Source organism: Vidua chalybeata, chromosome 35 (genome assembly GCF_026979565.1).
Source record: "Vidua chalybeata isolate OUT-0048 chromosome 35, bVidCha1 merged haplotype, whole genome shotgun sequence".
Taxonomy (NCBI): domain Eukaryota; kingdom Metazoa; phylum Chordata; class Aves; order Passeriformes; family Viduidae; genus Vidua; species Vidua chalybeata.
In genome coordinates this window covers 603,586-618,965 of record NC_071564.1, presented here as the reverse complement: position 1 = coordinate 618,965, position 15,380 = coordinate 603,586, and the positions used below count along the sequence as shown (strand labels likewise).

At 59.8% G+C, this 15,380-nt stretch overlaps 2 protein-coding genes across 2 annotated transcripts in view; one reads left to right on the top strand and one right to left on the bottom strand.

Moving 5' to 3' along the window:
- Positions 1-2,661: 2,661 nt before the first annotated feature.
- LOC128802249 (potassium channel subfamily K member 6-like) lies at positions 2,662-7,144 on the top strand. Its single transcript, XM_053968515.1, has 4 exons — positions 2,662-2,851; positions 4,230-4,625; positions 6,447-6,629; positions 7,137-7,144. The coding sequence occupies exons 1-4, from the start codon at positions 2,662-2,664 to the stop codon at positions 7,142-7,144; spliced, it is 777 nt and encodes a 258-aa protein (XP_053824490.1).
- Positions 7,145-7,167: 23 nt separating this feature from the next.
- LOC128802247 (latent-transforming growth factor beta-binding protein 4-like) overlaps positions 7,168-15,380 on the bottom strand; it is a 10,160-nt gene continuing 1,947 nt past the window's right edge. The window contains exons 3-9 of the mRNA XM_053968514.1: positions 14,325-14,334; positions 13,433-13,577; positions 12,437-12,465; positions 11,810-11,962; positions 10,351-10,746; positions 8,986-9,114; positions 7,168-7,615 (exon numbers count right to left, since the gene is read on the bottom strand). Coding sequence (XP_053824489.1) covers positions 7,470-7,615; positions 8,986-9,114; positions 10,351-10,746; positions 11,810-11,962; positions 12,437-12,465; positions 13,433-13,577; positions 14,325-14,334 — 1,008 coding nt within the window. The 3' untranslated portion in view covers positions 7,168-7,469. The remainder of the gene's footprint in view (positions 7,616-8,985; positions 9,115-10,350; positions 10,747-11,809; positions 11,963-12,436; positions 12,466-13,432; positions 13,578-14,324; positions 14,335-15,380) is intronic.

Sequence of the window (15,380 nt, the reverse complement as noted above, 5' to 3'; positions counted from 1 at the left end):
TGTCCAGTGTCCATCCGTGTCCAGTGTCCATCTGTGTCCAGTGTCCATCTGTGTCCAGTGTCCATCCGTGTCCAGTGTCCATCTGTGTCCATCCCTGTCCATCCGTGTCCGGCCGTGTCCGGTGTCCATCCATGTCCATCCGTGTCCATCCATGTCCATCCATGTCCATCCGTGTCCATCCATGTCCGGTGTCCATCCGTGTCCATCCATGTCCATCCGTGTCCATCCATGTCCGGTGTCCATCCGTGTCCATCCATGTCCATCCGTGTCCATCCATGTCCGGTGTCCATCCGTGTCCATCCCTGTCCATCCATGTCAATCCCTGTCCATCCGTGTCCATCCATGTCCATCCCTGTCCATCCCTGTCCATCCGTGTCCATCCGTGTCCATCCATGTCCGGTGTCCATCCGTGTCCATCCATGTCCATCCGTGTCCATCCATGTCCGGTGTCCATCCATGTCCATCCATGTCCATCCGTGTCCATCCCTGTCCATCCCTGTCCATCCATGTCCATCCATGTCCATCCCTGTCCATCCGTGTCCATCCCTGTCCATCCATGTCCATCCGTGTCCATCCGTGTCCGGCCGTTCCGGCCCCGGGGCAGCTCCGGCCTTGGGACGCTCCCGTGGGAGCCGCGTGACGGCCCCGTGACCCCGGGGGGAGGGGGAGGGGGACACCAGTGCACCCAGTATGGACCAGTTAACCCAGTCTGTGCCGGTTCACCCAGTACACACCAGTGCACCGAGTATGGACCAGTTAACCCAGTCTGTGCCGGTTCACCCAGTACACACCAGTGCACCCAGTATGGACCAGTTAACCCAGTCTGTGCCGGTTCACCCAGTACACACCAGTTAACCCAGTATGGACCAGTTAACCCAGTCTGTGCTGGTTCACCCAGTACACACCAGTTAACCCAGTATGGACCAGTTAACCCAGTCTGTGCTGGTTCACCCAGTACACACCAGTTCACCCAGTATGGACCAGTTAACCCAGTCTGTGCTGGTTCACCCAGTACACACCAGTTCACCCAGTATGGACCAGTTAACCCAGTCTGTGCTGGTTCACCCAGTACACACCAGTTAACCCAGTATGGACCAGTTAACCCAGTCTGTGCTGGTTCACCCAGTACGGACCAGTTAACCCAGTATGGACCAGTTAACCCAGTCTGTGCTGGTTCACCCAGTACGGACCAGTTAACCCAGTATGGACCAGTTAACCCAGTCTGTGCTGGTTCACCCAGTACGGACCAGTTAACCCAGTATGGACCAGTTAACCCAGTTCACCCAGTACACACCAGTTCACCCAGTTCACCCAGTATAGACCAGTTAACCCAGTTCACCCAGTACACACCAGTTCACCCAGTTCACCCAGTATAGACCAGTTAACCCAGTTCACCCAGTATGGATGGCCCCACTTATCCCAGTACAAACCTTCCCAGTCATCCCAGTATCACCTCCCCAGTCACACCAGTACTGACCAGTTATCCCAGTATGAACCCTCCCAGTTACCCCAGTATCAGCTGTCCCAGTGGCGCCCCTTACTGGTCATCCCAGTCCTTCCCAGTTCCCCCCAGTTGCCCCCAGTTCCCCCCATTTCTCTCCTTGCTGCTCATCCCAGTTCCTCCCAGTCCCTCCCAGTTCCCCCCAGTTCCCCCCAGTTCCCCCCATTCCTTCCCAGTCCCCCCCAGTTCATCCCAGTTCATCCCAGTCCCCCCCAGTTCATCCCAGTCTCTCCCAGTTCCCCCCAGTTGTCCCCAGTCCCGAGGTTGCGGTTGGGGGGGGGGGGGGAGGGGGGAAATACCCCGGCCCCTCCCCCACCCCGCAGCCGCCGCCACTGGGCGGGAACTGGGATGGACTGGGATGGACTGGGATGGACTGGGAGGGACTGGGAGGGACTGGGAGGGACTGGGAGGGACTGGGATGAGCAGAGGCGGCGGCGGGCGGGGGTCGGAGCGGGGCCGGCACCGGTGAGGGGCGGGCGGGGGTCCCGGGGATCTTTGAGGGGATCCCGGGGGTCTTTTAGGAGGTCCCGGGGGTGTTTTAGGGGATCCCGGGGGTCTTTTAGGGGATCCCGGGGGTCTTTGAGGGGATCCCGGGGGTCTTTTAGGAGGTCCCGGGGGTGTTTTAGGGGATCCCGGGGGTCTTTGAGGGGGTCCCGGGGGTCTTTTGGGGGGTCTTGGGGATCTTTTAGGGGATCCCGGGGGTCTTTTAGGAGGTCCCGGGGGTGTTTTAGGGGGTCCCGGGGGTCTTTTGGGGGGTCTCGGGGGTCTTTTAGGGGATCCCGGGGGTCTTTTAGGAGGTCCCGGGGGTGTTTTAGGGGATCCCGGGGGTCTTTTGGGGGGTCTCGGGGATCTTTTAGGGGATCCCGGGGGTCTTTGAGGCGGTCCCGGGGGTCTTTTGGGGGGTCCCGGGGGTATTTGAGGGGGTCCCGGGGGTATTTGAGGGGTTCCTGGGGGTCTTTGAGGGGGTCCCGGGGGTCTTTTGGGGTGTTCCGGGGGTCTTTGAGGGGGTCCCGGGGGTCTTTTGGGGTGTTCCGGGGGTCTTTGAGGGGGTCCCGGGGGTCTTTTGGGGGGTCCCGGGGTTTTTTTTGGGGGGTCCCAGGGATTCTTTGGGGGGTCTCGGGGGTGTTTTGCGGTCGCGGTGGGTGTGGGTGGGGGGCGCCATGGGGCGGGGGGCGCTGCTTTTGGGGGTCGCCTACGCGGGGTTGGTGTTTTTGGGGGTCCTGGGGCTGTGGGCGATCGAGGGGACCCCCGGGACCCCCGCGACCCCCGGGACCCCCGGGACCCCCGACGGCGGCGAGTGGGACGTGCCCAGCGCCCTCCTGTTCATCGTCACCCTGCTGACCACCGTGGGTGAGACCCCCGGGACCCCCCAGAACCCCCCCAAGGGACCCCCAGACCCTCAGGGGGACCCCCAGAACCCCCCAAGGGACCCCCAGACCCCCGGGACCCCCCTGAACCCCCCCAGGGACCCCCGGGACCCCCCAGAACCTCCCCGGGGACCCCCGGGAGCCCCCAGAACATCCCCAGGGGACCCCCGGGGACCCCCGGGACCCCCCAGAACATCCCCAGGGGACCCCCCAGACCCCAGGGACCCCCCCGGGGACCCCCGGGACCCCCCAGAACATCCCCAGGGGACCCCCCAGACCCCCGGGACCCCCCAGAACCCCTCCAGGGGACCCCAGGGGACCCTCCAGAACCCCCCCAGGAGACCCCCCAGAAACCCCCCGGGGACCCCCGGGACCTCCCAGACCCCCAGGGGACCCCCGGGACCCCCCAGAACCGCCCCGAAGGGACCCCCAGACCCCCGGGACTCCCCAGAACCCCCCCGGGGGACCCCCCAGACCCCCGGGACCCCCCAGAACCCCTCCAGGGGACCCCCGGGACCCCCCAAACCCTCAGGGGGACCCCCCAGACCGCCGGGACCCCCCAGAACCCTCCCAGGGACCCCCGGGACCTCCCAGACCCCCAGGGGACCCCCGGGACCCCCCAGAACCGCCCCGAAGGGACCCCCAGACCCCCGGGACCCCCCAGACCCTCGGGGCCTCCCAGACCCTCGGGACCTCCCAGACCCTTGGGACCCCCCAAGATTTGGGACTCTCAGGACCCCCAGGACCCCCCCAGCCACTCCAAGACCCCCCGCATGACCCTCAGGACCCCCAAGACCCCCATAATCCCAAGGCCACCCTGCACCCCAAGACCCCCCAGTTCCCCAAGACCCCCAGGACCCCCCAAAATGCCCAGGACCCAAAATCCTTTTGAGGGGATCCCGGGGGTCTTTTAGGGGATCCCGGGGGTCTTTGAGGGGATCCCGGGGGTCTTTTAGGGGGTCCCGGGTGTCTTTTAGGGGATCCCGGGGGTCTTTGAGGGGATCCCGGGGGTCTTTTAGGGGGTCCCGGGGGTCTTTTAGGGGATCCCGGGGGTCTTTTAGGGGGTCCCGGGGGTCTTTGAGGGGATCCCGGGGGTCTTTTAGGGGGTCCCGGGGGTCTTTTAGGGGGTCCCGGGTGTCTTTTAGGGGGTCCCGGGGGTCTTTGAGGGACCCAAAAATCCCCAAAAATCCCCAGGACCCCCCAAAATCCCCAGGACCCCCCAAGACCCCCCAAGATCCCCATCCACCCCAAGACCCAGATGACCTCCAAGACCCCCCCAAAATCCACCCCAAGACCCCCAAACCCCCCCCCCCCCATATTGAGTCGGGGGTCCCCCCTGACCCTCCCGGTGTCCCCCCAAGGCTACGGCTCGGTGACGCCGCTCTCCGCCGCCGGCAAAGCCTTCTGCGCCGCCTACGCCGCCGTGGGGGTCCCGGCCACCATGTTCCTTCTGGCGGCCACCGCTCGCCGCCTGGCCGGTCCGCTGGCCCAGCGGCCCCGTGGCTACCTGCAGGCGCGGTGGGGCTACAGCCGGCGCGGCGCCGCCCGTGCCCACCTGCTGGGCCTCCTGGCCGTCGCCCTGGTGGTCCTGGTGCTCCTCCCGGCCACCGCCTTCTACCTGCTGGAGGCCACCTGGAGCTACCTGGACGCCGTCTATTTCTGCGTCATCTCGCTCTGCACCGTCGGCTTCGGTGACCTGGTGCCGGCCCGGCAGGCGCGGCAGCCGCTGAGGCAGCTCTACCAAGTGGCGGTGGCCGGTGAGTTGGAAGGGTTGAGGAGTTGGGTTGGGTTCTTGGGGTTTTTGGTGGGGTTTGGGAAGGCTGGGTTGGGTTTTGGGTGGGTTGGGTTTTGTTGGGGTTTGGATGGGTTGGGTTGGGTTTTTGGAGTTTGGGAAGGTTGGGTTGGGTTTGGGTGGGTTTTGGATGGGTTGGGTTGGGGTTTTGGTTCTGTTGAGTTGGCTTGTGTTGAGTTTTGGATGGGTTGGGTTGGGTTTTTGGGGTTTGGATGGGTTGGGTTGGGTTTTGTTGGGGTTTGGATGGGTTGGGTTGGGTTTGGGTGGGTTGGGTTGGGGTTTGGATGGGTTGGGTTGGGTTTTTGGGGTTTGGATGGGTTGGGTTGGGTTTTTGGGGTTTGGGAACGTTGGGTTGGGTTTTGGGGGTCTGGGAAGGTTGGGTTGGGTTTTGGATGGGTTGGGTTGGGTTTTGGGGGTTTGGACGGGTTTTGGTTGGGTTTAGCTGGGTTTGGGATGGGTTGAGTTGGGGTTTTGGTTCTGTTGAGTTGGGTTGGGTTGTGTTGAGTTTTGGATGGGTTGGGTTGGGTTTTTGAAATTTTGTTGGGTTCTCAGTGGGTTGAGTTGGGTTCTTGGGGTCTTGTTGGGTTTTGGTTGGGTTGAGTTGGGTTCCAATGGGTTGAGGTGGGTTTTGGGGTTCATTGGGTTCTGTTGGGTTCCAATGGGCACCGTCGGGTTCCATCGTGTCCTGTTGGGTTCTGTCGTGTCCTGTTGGGTTCCATCATGTCCTGTTGGGTTCCATCATGTCCCGTCGGGTTCCATCGTGTCCTGTTGGGTTCCATTGGGTTCTGTTGGGCTCCATCGTGTCCGGTTGGGTTCCATCATGTCCTGTTGGGTTCTGTTGTGTCCTGTTGAATTCCATCGTGTCCTGTTCGGTTCCATTGGGTTCTCTTGGGTTCCATCGTGTCCCATTGCCTTCCATCATGTCCCGTTGGGTTCCATCGTGTCCCGTTGGGTTCTGTTGTTTCCTGTTGGGTTCCATCATATCCCGTTGGGTTCATCATGTCCCTTGGGTTCCATCATGTCCCGTTGGGTTCATCATGTCCCTTGGGTTCCATCATGTCCCGTTGGGTTCCATCATGTCCCGTTGGGTTCCATTGTGTCCTGTTGGGTTCCATTGGGTTCTGTTGGGTTCTGTCATGTCCTGTTGGGTTCTGTCATGTCCTGTTGGGTTCCATCATGTCCCGTTGGGTTCCATCATGTCCCGTTGGGTTCCATTGTGTCCCGTTGGGTTCCATTGGGTTCTGTTGGGCTCCATCGTGTCCCGTTGGGTTCCATTGGGTTCTGTTGGGTTCTGTCATGTCCTGTTGGGTTCTGTCATGTCCTGTTGGGTTCTGTCATGTCCTGTTGGGTTCCATCATGTCCCGTTGGGTTCCATTGTGTCCTGTTGGGTTCCATTGGGTTCTGTTGGGCTCCATCGTGTCCCGTTGGGTTCCATTGGGTTCTGTTGGGCTCCATCATGTCCCGTTGGGTTCCATTGGGTTCTGTTGGGTTCTGTCATGTCCTGTTGGGTTCTGTCATGTCCTGTTGGGTTCCATCATGTCCCGTTGGGTTCCATCGTGTCCTGTTGGGTTCCTTTGGGTTCTGTTGGGCTCCATCGTGTCCCGTTGGGTTCCGTCGCCTCCCATTGGGTTCCTTTGGGTTCCATCGTGTCCCGTTGGGTTCCTTTGGGTTCTGTTGGGCTCCATCGTGTCCCGTTGGGTTCCGTCACGTCCCGTTGGGTTCCTTTGGGTTCCATCGGGTGCCGTCGCGTCCCCGCCACCGCGCCGCTCACGTCCGTGCCCCACAGCGTACCTGCTGCTGGGGGTCACGGGCGTCCTGCTGCTGGCCCAGACCTTCCGCCACGTGGCCGAGCTCCACGGCGTCCCCGGCGCGGTGCCGGCGCCGGACGGCGACGCCGACGGCGAGGAAGGGGCCGGCTTGCTGGAGGGGACGAGGGAGGGGGCCAAAGCAGCCGGGGGGGGGGGGGCGCGTCAGCAGGTAGTGCCAGTGGGGGGCACTGGGGATACTGGGGGACACTGGGAGGGGACACTGGGGACACTGGGAGGGGACACGCCACAATGAAGCGTCCCCAAAGGGGGTTGGGGTCAACGGCTTCGTTCTGTGGGTTGGGGGGGGGGGGGGGCCCAGTAATGGGAGGATTCAAATTTTGGGGGGGGGGGGGTCCCATTGTTTGGGGGGTCCTAGTTCTATGGGGGGGGCTCCCAGTGCCGGGAGGGTCCCAATTTTGGAGCGAATCCCAGTACTGGGAGGGGGTCCCAATTCCATGGGGGGGGGGGGGGTCACAATTCTGGGGGGGTTCCAATTGTGGGGGGGGGGGTCCCAGCACTGGGGAGGGGTCCCAATTCCATGGAAGGTTCCGGTTTTTTTGGGGAGGGTCCCAGTTCTGGGGTGATCCCAGTGCCAAAATAGTCCCAGTTTTTGGAGGGGGGGGTGTGTCCCAATTCTGGGGGGGTTCCCGTTGTGGTGGGGGTCCCAGTTCCTTGAGGGGGGGGAGGGTCCTACCTGCATCCAACCCCCCCCCCAAAAAAAAGGGGGAGCGTTCAAAAAAACCCCACCCAAAACTCCTTTTATTTTTTTTTATATAAAACCTTTATTCGGTAAAAATATGGGGAGGGGTCCCCAAATCCCCCCTCCCTTTTTGTGGGGGGGGTGGGGGTCACAGCCACGAGGCTGAGGCTTGATTTGAGGGGGGGGTGTGGAAATAAATCCCCCCCCCAGCTCCCCCCCCAAAAAAAAATCCTTTATATTTATTTTGATATTTTTTTTTCTATACAAAACAAACCCACACAATAAATATGGGGAGGGGGCTTCAGGCGCGGGGGGGGCGCGGGGGGCAGCGGGGGGGGTCCAGCGCCGGGGGGGTCCCGGGGGGGCACAGGCAGCGGAAGGAGCCGGGGGTATTGAGGCAGCGCCCGGGGCGGCACGGCGGGGGCACCCCCAAACACTCGTCCACGTCTGGGGGGGCGAAATTTGGGGTTAAAAGGGGGGGATTTGGGGTTTTTAGGGGGAGATTTGGGGTTAAAAGGGGGGGATTTGGGGTTTTTAGGGGAGATTTGGGGTTAAAAGGGGGGGATTTGGGGTTTTTAGGGGGAGATTTGGGGTTAAAAGGGGGGGATTTGGGGTTTTTAGGGGGAGATTTGGGGTTAAAAGGGGGGGATTTGGGGTTAAAATGAGAGGATTTGGGGTTAAAAGGGGTGGATTTGGGGTTTTTAAGGGGAGATTTGGGGGTTTAGGGGGAGATTTGGGGTTTTTAGGGGGAGATTTGGGGTTAAAATGGGGATTTGGGGTTTTTAGGGGGAGATTTGGGGTTAAAAGGGGGGGATTTGGGGTTTTAGGGGGGATTTGGGGTTAAAAGGGGGGGATTTGGGGTTTTAGGGGGGGATTTGGGATTTTTAGGGGGAGATCTGGGGTTTTTAGGGGGAAATTTTGGGTTAAAATGGGGGGATTTGGGGTTAAAAGGGGGAGATTTGGGGTTTTAGGGGGGGTTGGGGTTAAAAGGGGGGGATTTGGGGTTTTTAGGGGGCGATTTGGGGTTTTTAGGGTGGGATTTGGGGTTAAAAGGGGGAGATTTGGGGTTTTAGGGGGGGATTTGGGGTTTTAGGGGGGGGTTGGGGTTTTTAGGGGGGATTTAGGGTTAAAATGGGGGAATTCGGGGTTGAAATGGGGGATTTGGGGTTTTTAGGGTGGGATTTGGGGTTAAAAGGGGGGGATTTAGGGTTTTGGGGGGGGTTGGGATTTTTAGGGGGGGATTTGGGGTTTTTAGGGGGAGATTTGGGGTTTTTAGGGGGGGTTTGGGGTTTTTAGGGGGATTTGGGGTTAAAAGGGGGGGATTTGGGGTTAAAATGGGGAAATTTGGGGTTAAAAGGGGGGGATTTGGGGATTTTAGGAGGGAATTTGGGGGTTTTAGGGGAAATTTGGGGTGAAAAGGGTGAAATTGGGGCTCAGGAATTTGAGGAGGAGTCTCAGACATTTTTTGGGGAGGGGTCTCAGGGATTTTGGGTTTTTCCCAGGAGTTTGGAGCTCTCAAAATTTGGGTTTTTTTCCACTCTTTCAGTTTTTTTTTCAGGGATTTTGGGGCTCTCAAGATTTGGGGTTCTTGGAGGAATTTGGGGAGGGGTCTCAGAGATTTTGGTTTTTTTTCAGGAGTTCGGAGCTCTCAAAATTTGGGGTTTTTTTTTCAATATTTGGGGCTTTTTCCAGGGATTTTGAGGTTTTTTTTTTTTTTTTTGGGGCCCTCAAGATTTGTGTTTTTTTTTCCCCAGGGATTTGGGGGATTTGGGGGATTTTGGGGAGGGGTCTCTGGTGGATTTTGGGGGGGGTCTCACCGAGGCAGTCGAGGCGGGCGGGGTCCAGGTGGAAGCCGGGGTCGCAGGCGCAGGTGAAGGCGTCGCCCACGCGGACGCAGCGCCCGTGGGTGCAGCCGCTCAGGACCCCGCACTCCTCCTCCCGCGCCCCTAAAGTGGGGAGGGGGCTTCAGACCCCCAGGAAAAAAAAAAAACCAAAAAAAAAAAAACCCAAAAAAACCCCAAAAACTGAAAAAAACACCCAAAAAAACAACAAAAAATCCCCACCAAAATAAACCCAAATTAATTCCCCTCCCCCTCTTCCAGGAATTCATTCTGTGCCTCTAAATTGGGGAGGGGGCTTCAGACCCCTCGGGAAAAAAAAAAAAAAAAAAACAAAAAAAAAAAACCAAAAAAACCCCAAAAACTGAAAAAAACACCCAAAAAACAACAAAAAATCCCCACCAAAATAAACCCAAATTAACTCCCCTCCCCCTCTTCCAGGAATTCATTCTGTGCCTCTAAATTGGGGAGGGGGCTTCAGACCCCCAGAAAAAAAAACCCAAAACCCCCCAAAAAACCCAAAACCTGAAAAAAAACCACCCAAAAACCAAAAAAAACCACCCAAACGATCCCCACCAAAATAAACCCAAATTAATTCTCCTCCCCCTCTTCCAGGAATTCCTTCTGTGCCTCTAAATTGGGGAGGGGGCTTCAGACCCCCACAAAAAAACCAAAAAAACCCCAAAAAAACCCCAAAAGCTGAAAAAAAACCACCCAAAAACCAAAAAAAAACACCCAAACGATCCCCACCAAAATAAACCCAAATTAATTCTCCTCCCCCTCTTCCAGGAATTCATTCTGTGCCTCTAAATTGGGGAGGGGGCTTCAGACCCCCACAAAAAAACCAAAAAAAAAACCCAAAAAAACCCCAAAAGCTGAAAAAAAACCACCCAAAAACCAAAAAAAACCACCCGAACGATCCCCACCAAAATAAACCCAAATTAATTCTCCTCCCCCTCTTCCAGGAATTCATTCTGTGCCTCTAAATTGGGGAGGGGGCTTCAGATCCCCCCCCAGAAAAAAAAAAACCAAAGAAAGCCCCACAAAAAAACCCAAAACTGAAAAAAAACACTCAAAAGCTTCCCCCAAAAAAGCCAAAAAAACCCTCCCCCCAACCCCCCCAATCCCCAAAATCTCCCCAAAAATCCCCAAAAAATCCCCAAAATCCCCCCAAAACCCCCAAAAAATCCCCCAAATCCCCCCAAAACCCCCCAAAAAATCCCCAAAATCCCCAAATCCCCCCAGAAATCCCCAAAATCCCAAAAATCCCCCCAAAACCCCCCCAAAAATCCCCCAAAAATCCCCCAAATCCCCCCAAAACCCCCCCAAAAATGCAAACCTCACCTTCCTCCTCCTCCTCCTCCTCCTCCTCGGGGGTCCCGTGGGGTTGGAAGTTCCAGGGGGGGCCCCCTCGGGGGTCCGGGGGGGGGTCCGGGGGCTCAAATCGGGGCCCCCTCCCCCGGGGGTCCCCAAAATCCTCGTAGCGAGGGGGGAGGGGCGGTGGGCGAGGGGCGTAAAGGGGGTCCCCCACCCCTCCCCCACCCCCCCGGGGGTCGTAGCCCAAGCCCGCCCCCCCAAAAGGGTAGGGGTCGTAATGGGGGTGCAGCCCCCCAAAATATTCGGGGGGGCCCCCGTAGGGGAGGGGCCCGAATTGGGGGGGGGCGAAATTGGGGGGAGGGGGGAAATTGGGGGAGGGGTCGTAGAGGGGGGGGGAGCTGAGGGGGGGCGAAGTTCGGGGGTCTCAGGACGTTGCAGAGGAGCTCGAAGTCGTCTGGGGGGGGGGAGGGAAAAAGGGGGGGTTGGGGGGGGGACCCCGAAATTTGGGGAGGGGTCCCGAAATTGGGGGGATTTGGGGTTTTTTGGGGGGGTTTTGGGGGGGGGTTGGGGGTTTTTGGGGTTCGGGGATGTTCTGATTTGGGGAGGGGGTCCAGTGTCCCCCATGCCGGGGGTTTAACCCCCCCCCTCCTCTTTAGGACCCCTCCCCAGTGCTCCCAGTACCCTTTACTGGTCCCAGTCCCAGCCCCTTCCCCGGTTCTGGGGATGGATTTGGGGGTCCCGGGGCTGGATTTGGGGGGGATCCTGGGGGTCTCACCTGAGCGGGGGGCGGGGTCCGGGTGTGCCCATCCCGGGGTTCCACATCCCCCCAGTGCTCCCAGTACTCTTTACTGGTCCCAGTCCCACCCCCCCGGTTTGGGGCTGGATTTGGGGGTCCCGGCAGAGAATTTGGGGGGGGGTCCAGGGGGTCTCACCTGAGCGGGGGGCGGGGTCCGGGTGTGCCCATCCCGGGGGTCCCCCATCCTTTGAGCCCCCTCCCCTCACCTCCCAGTGCTCCCAGTACCCGTACTGGTCCCAGTTCCACCTTCGTTCCAGTCCCTTCCCCGCCCCCTCCCCCGGTTTGGGGATGGATTTGGGGGTCCCGGCAGAGAATTTGGGGGGGGGTCCCGGGGGTCTCACCGCAGTGGGGGGCGGGGCAGAGCGCGCACTCCATGCCCCCATCCCGGGATTCCACATCCCCCCAGTGTTCCCAGTACCCTTTACTGGTCCCAGTCCCACCCCCCCCGGTTTCGGGGATGGATTTGGGGGTCCCGGCAGAGAATTTGGGGGGGGGTCCCGGGGGTCTCACCGGAGTGGGGGGCGGGGTCCGGGTGTGCCCATCCCGGGGGTCCCCCATCCTTTGAGCCCCCTCCCATCACCTCCCAGTGCTCCCAGTACTCTTTACTGGTCCCAGTCCCACCCCCCCGGTTTCGGGGCTGGATTTGGGGGTCCCGGCAATGAATTTGGGGGGGGGTCCCGGGGGTCTCACCGGAGTGGGGGGCGGGGCAGAGCGCGCACTCCATGCCCCACGCCTGCCCGTACAGGCAGCAGCACTCGGTGTAGGTCACCTGCGCCGCGCGCCGGGGCCGCCCGCACACCAGGTCCGGCCCCACTTCCTGCCAGCACACGGCCACCGACCCCTCTGGGGGGGGCAAAATTTGGGGAGGGGTCTTAATCTGGGGGTGCCGAACCCCAAAAATTCACCCCCGTTATAGGAAACCCCAAAAATCGCCGTTAATGGGGACGCCAGGTAACCCCAAAACCTCAGGTGAGGCCTCACCTCCTGCCAGCACACGGCCACCGACCCCTCTGGGGGGGGCAGAATTTGGGGAGGGGTCTTAATTTGGGGGTGCCGAACCCCAAAAATTCACCCCCGTTATAGGAAACCCCAAAAATCGCCGTTAATGGGGACGCCAGGTAACCCCAAAACCTCAGGTGAGGCCCCACCTCCTGCCAGCACACGGCCAGCGACCCCTCTGGGGGGGGGGCAGAATTTGGGGAGGGGTCTTAATCTGGGGGTGCCGAACCCCAAAAATTCACCCCCGTTATAGGAAACCCCAAAAATCGCCGTTAATGGGGACGCCAGGTAACCCCAAAACCTCAGGTGAGGCCTCACCTCCTGCCAGCACACGGCCAGCGACCCCTCTGGGGGGGGCAGAATTTGGGGAGGGGTCTTAATCTGGGGGTGCCGAACCCCAAAAATTCACCCGCGTTATAGGAAACCCCAAAAATCGACGTTAATGGGGACGCCAGGTAACCCCAAAACCTCAAGTGACCCCAAAACCTCAGGTGAGCTCTGCCAGCACACGGCCAGCGACCCCTCTGGGGGGGCAGAATTTGGGGAGGGGTCTTAATTTGGGGGTGCCAAACACCCAAAAATTGATCCCTGTTATAAAACCCCTCAAAACCCCCCAAACCAGGGTCCTCTCACCCCCTCCCCGATAACGGGGACCCCCAAAAACCCATCCTAAGCCCTCTAAAACCCCTCCTAACCCCACTAAAACCCCTCCTAACCCCACTAAAACCTCTCCTAACCCCTTTTTACCCCCCAAAATCCCCTCTAATCCCCCCACAGCAGGGTCCCCTCACCCCTCCCCGATATCGGGGACCCCCAGGCTTCCCCCAAAACACATCCTAAGCCCCCTAAAACCCCTCCTAACCCCACTAAACCCCTTTCTAATCCATCCTAACCCCCCTAAAATCCCTCCTAACCCCACTAAAACCCCTCCTAACCCCACTAAAACTTCTCCTAACCCCTTTTTACCCCCCAAAATCCCCTCTAATCCCCCCAAACCAGGGTCCACTCACCCCCCCGCGATATCGGGGACCCCCAGGCCTCCCCCAAAACACATCCTAAGCCCCTAAAACCCCTCCTAACCCCACTAAAACCCCTCCTAACCCCACTAAATCCCTTTCTAATCCATCCTAACCCCCCTAAAATCCCTCCTAACCCCCCTAAAACCCCTCCTAATCCCCTAAAACCCCTCCTAACCCCCCTAAAACCCCTCCTAACCCCTTTTTACCCCCCCAAATCTCCTCTAATCCCCCCAAACCAGGGTCCCCTCACCCCCCCCCCCCAATATCGGGGACCCCCGGCCCCCCCAAAACCCACCCGGGCTGGAGTCGTTGGCCACGCAGCGGCGCTGGAGGGGTCGAGGATGAGCGGGGGGGGCAGGAGCACAGGTACGAGCCCACCGTGTTCACACAGAGCCCCCCCAGGCACGGCTCGGCCTCGGCCGCCGCGCACTCGTCGTTGTCTGGGGGGGGGCAAAACTGGGTCACGGGGAGGTTTGGGGGGGTTTGGGAGCGGTTTTAGGGGGTTTGGGGCGGTTTAGGGGGGATTTGGGGCGGTTTAAGGGGGTTTGGGGCGGTTTAAGGGGGTTTGGGGCGGTTTTGGGGGGATTTGGGGCGGTTTGGGGGGGCTTTGGGGCGGTTTAAGGGGGTTTGAGGTGGTTTCAGGGGGATTTGGGGCGGTTTAAGGGGGTTTGAGGTGGTTTCAGGGGATTTGGGGCGGTTTAAGGGGGTTTGAGGTGGTTTCAGGGGATTTGGGGCGGTTTAAGGGGGAATTTGTGGCGGTTTAAGGGGGTTTGAGGTGGTTTCAGGGGATTTGGGGCGGTTTAAGGGGGGATTTGGGGCGGTTTAGGGGGTTTAGGCGGGATTTGGGGCAATTTAAGGGGATTTGGGGCGGTTTAAGGGGGGATTTGGGGCGGTTTAGGGGGTTTAGGCGGATTTGGGGAAATTTAAGGGATTTGGGGCGGTTTAAGGGGGTTTGGGGCAGTTTAGGGGGGATTTGGGGCGGTTTAGGGGGATTTGGGGCGATTTAAGGGGATTTGGGGCGGTTTAAGGGGGTTTGGGGCGGTTTAGGGGGATTTGGGGCAGTTTGGGGGGGGGTTGAGGTGGTTTTAGGGGGTTTAAGGTGGTTTCAGAGGGGATTTGGGGTGGTTTTTGTGGGATTTGGGGAGTTTAGAGTGGTTAGGCACGGCTCGGCCTCGGCCGCCGCGCACTCGTCGTTGTCTGGGGGGGGGCAAAACTGGGGTCACGGGGGGGTTTGGGGGGGTTTGGGAGCGGTTTAAGGGGGTTTGGGGCGGTTTGGGGGGGATTTGGGGCGGTTTAAGGGGGTTTGAGGTGGTTTCAGGGGATTTGGGGCAGTTTAAGGGGGGATTTGGGGCGGTTTAGGGGGGTTTAGGGGGGATTTGGGGCGGTTTAAGGGGATTTGGGGCGGTTAGGGGGGATTTGGGGGGGTTAAGGGGGATTTGGGGTGGTTTAAGGGGGTTTGGGGCGATTTAAGGGGGTTGGGGCGGTTTAGGGGGGATTTGGGGCGGTTTAAGGGGGTTTGGGGCGGTTTAGGGTGGATTTGGGGCGGTTTAGGGGGGATTTGGGGGGTTTTGGGGGATTTGGGGGGTTTGGGGGGGTGGGGTGGTTTAGGGTGGATTTGGGGCGGTTTTGGGGGGATTTGGGGGTGTTTGGGGGGGGTGGGGTGGTTTAGGGTGGATTTGGGGCGGTTTAGGGGGGTTTGAGGTGGTTCAAGGGGGTTTGAGGTGGTTTCAGGGGGGATTTGGGGGTGTTTGGGGGGGTTGGGGCGGTTTAGGGGGGATTTGGGGCAGGTACAGCCAGACACAGACAGACACAGCCAGGTCCTGGCAGGTCCTGGCAGGTACAGACAGACACAGACAGACTCAGACACAACCAGGTCCTGGCAGGTACAGCCAGGTCCCGGCAGGTCCTGGCAGGTCCTGGCAGGTACAGCCAGGCCCTGGCAGGTCCCGGCAGGTCCTGGCAGGTACAGACAGACACAGACAGACACAACCAGGTCCTGGCAGGTACAGCCAGGTCCCGGCAGGTCCCGGCAGGTCCTGGCAGGTACAGACAGACACAGCCAGGTCTTGGCAGGTCCTGGCAGACACAGCCATGTCCCGGCAGGTCCTGGCAGGTACAGACAGACACAGACAGACACAGCCAGGTCCCGGCAGGTCCTGGCAGGTCCTGGCAGGTACAGCCAGGCCCTGGCAGGTCCCGGCAGGTCCTGGCAGGTACAGACAGACACAGACAGACACAACCAG

Coding starts and splice junctions, on each gene's coding strand:
- LOC128802249 (XM_053968515.1), top strand. CDS start 2,662: ATGGGGCGGGGGGCGCTGCTTTTGGGGGTCGCCTACGCGGGGTTGGTG. Junction 2,852..4,229: donor CACCCTGCTGACCACCGTGG/GTGAGACCCCCG, acceptor TGTCCCCCCAAG/GCTACGGCTCGGTGACGCCG. Junction 4,626..6,446: donor CTACCAAGTGGCGGTGGCCG/GTGAGTTGGAAG, acceptor CGTGCCCCACAG/CGTACCTGCTGCTGGGGGTC.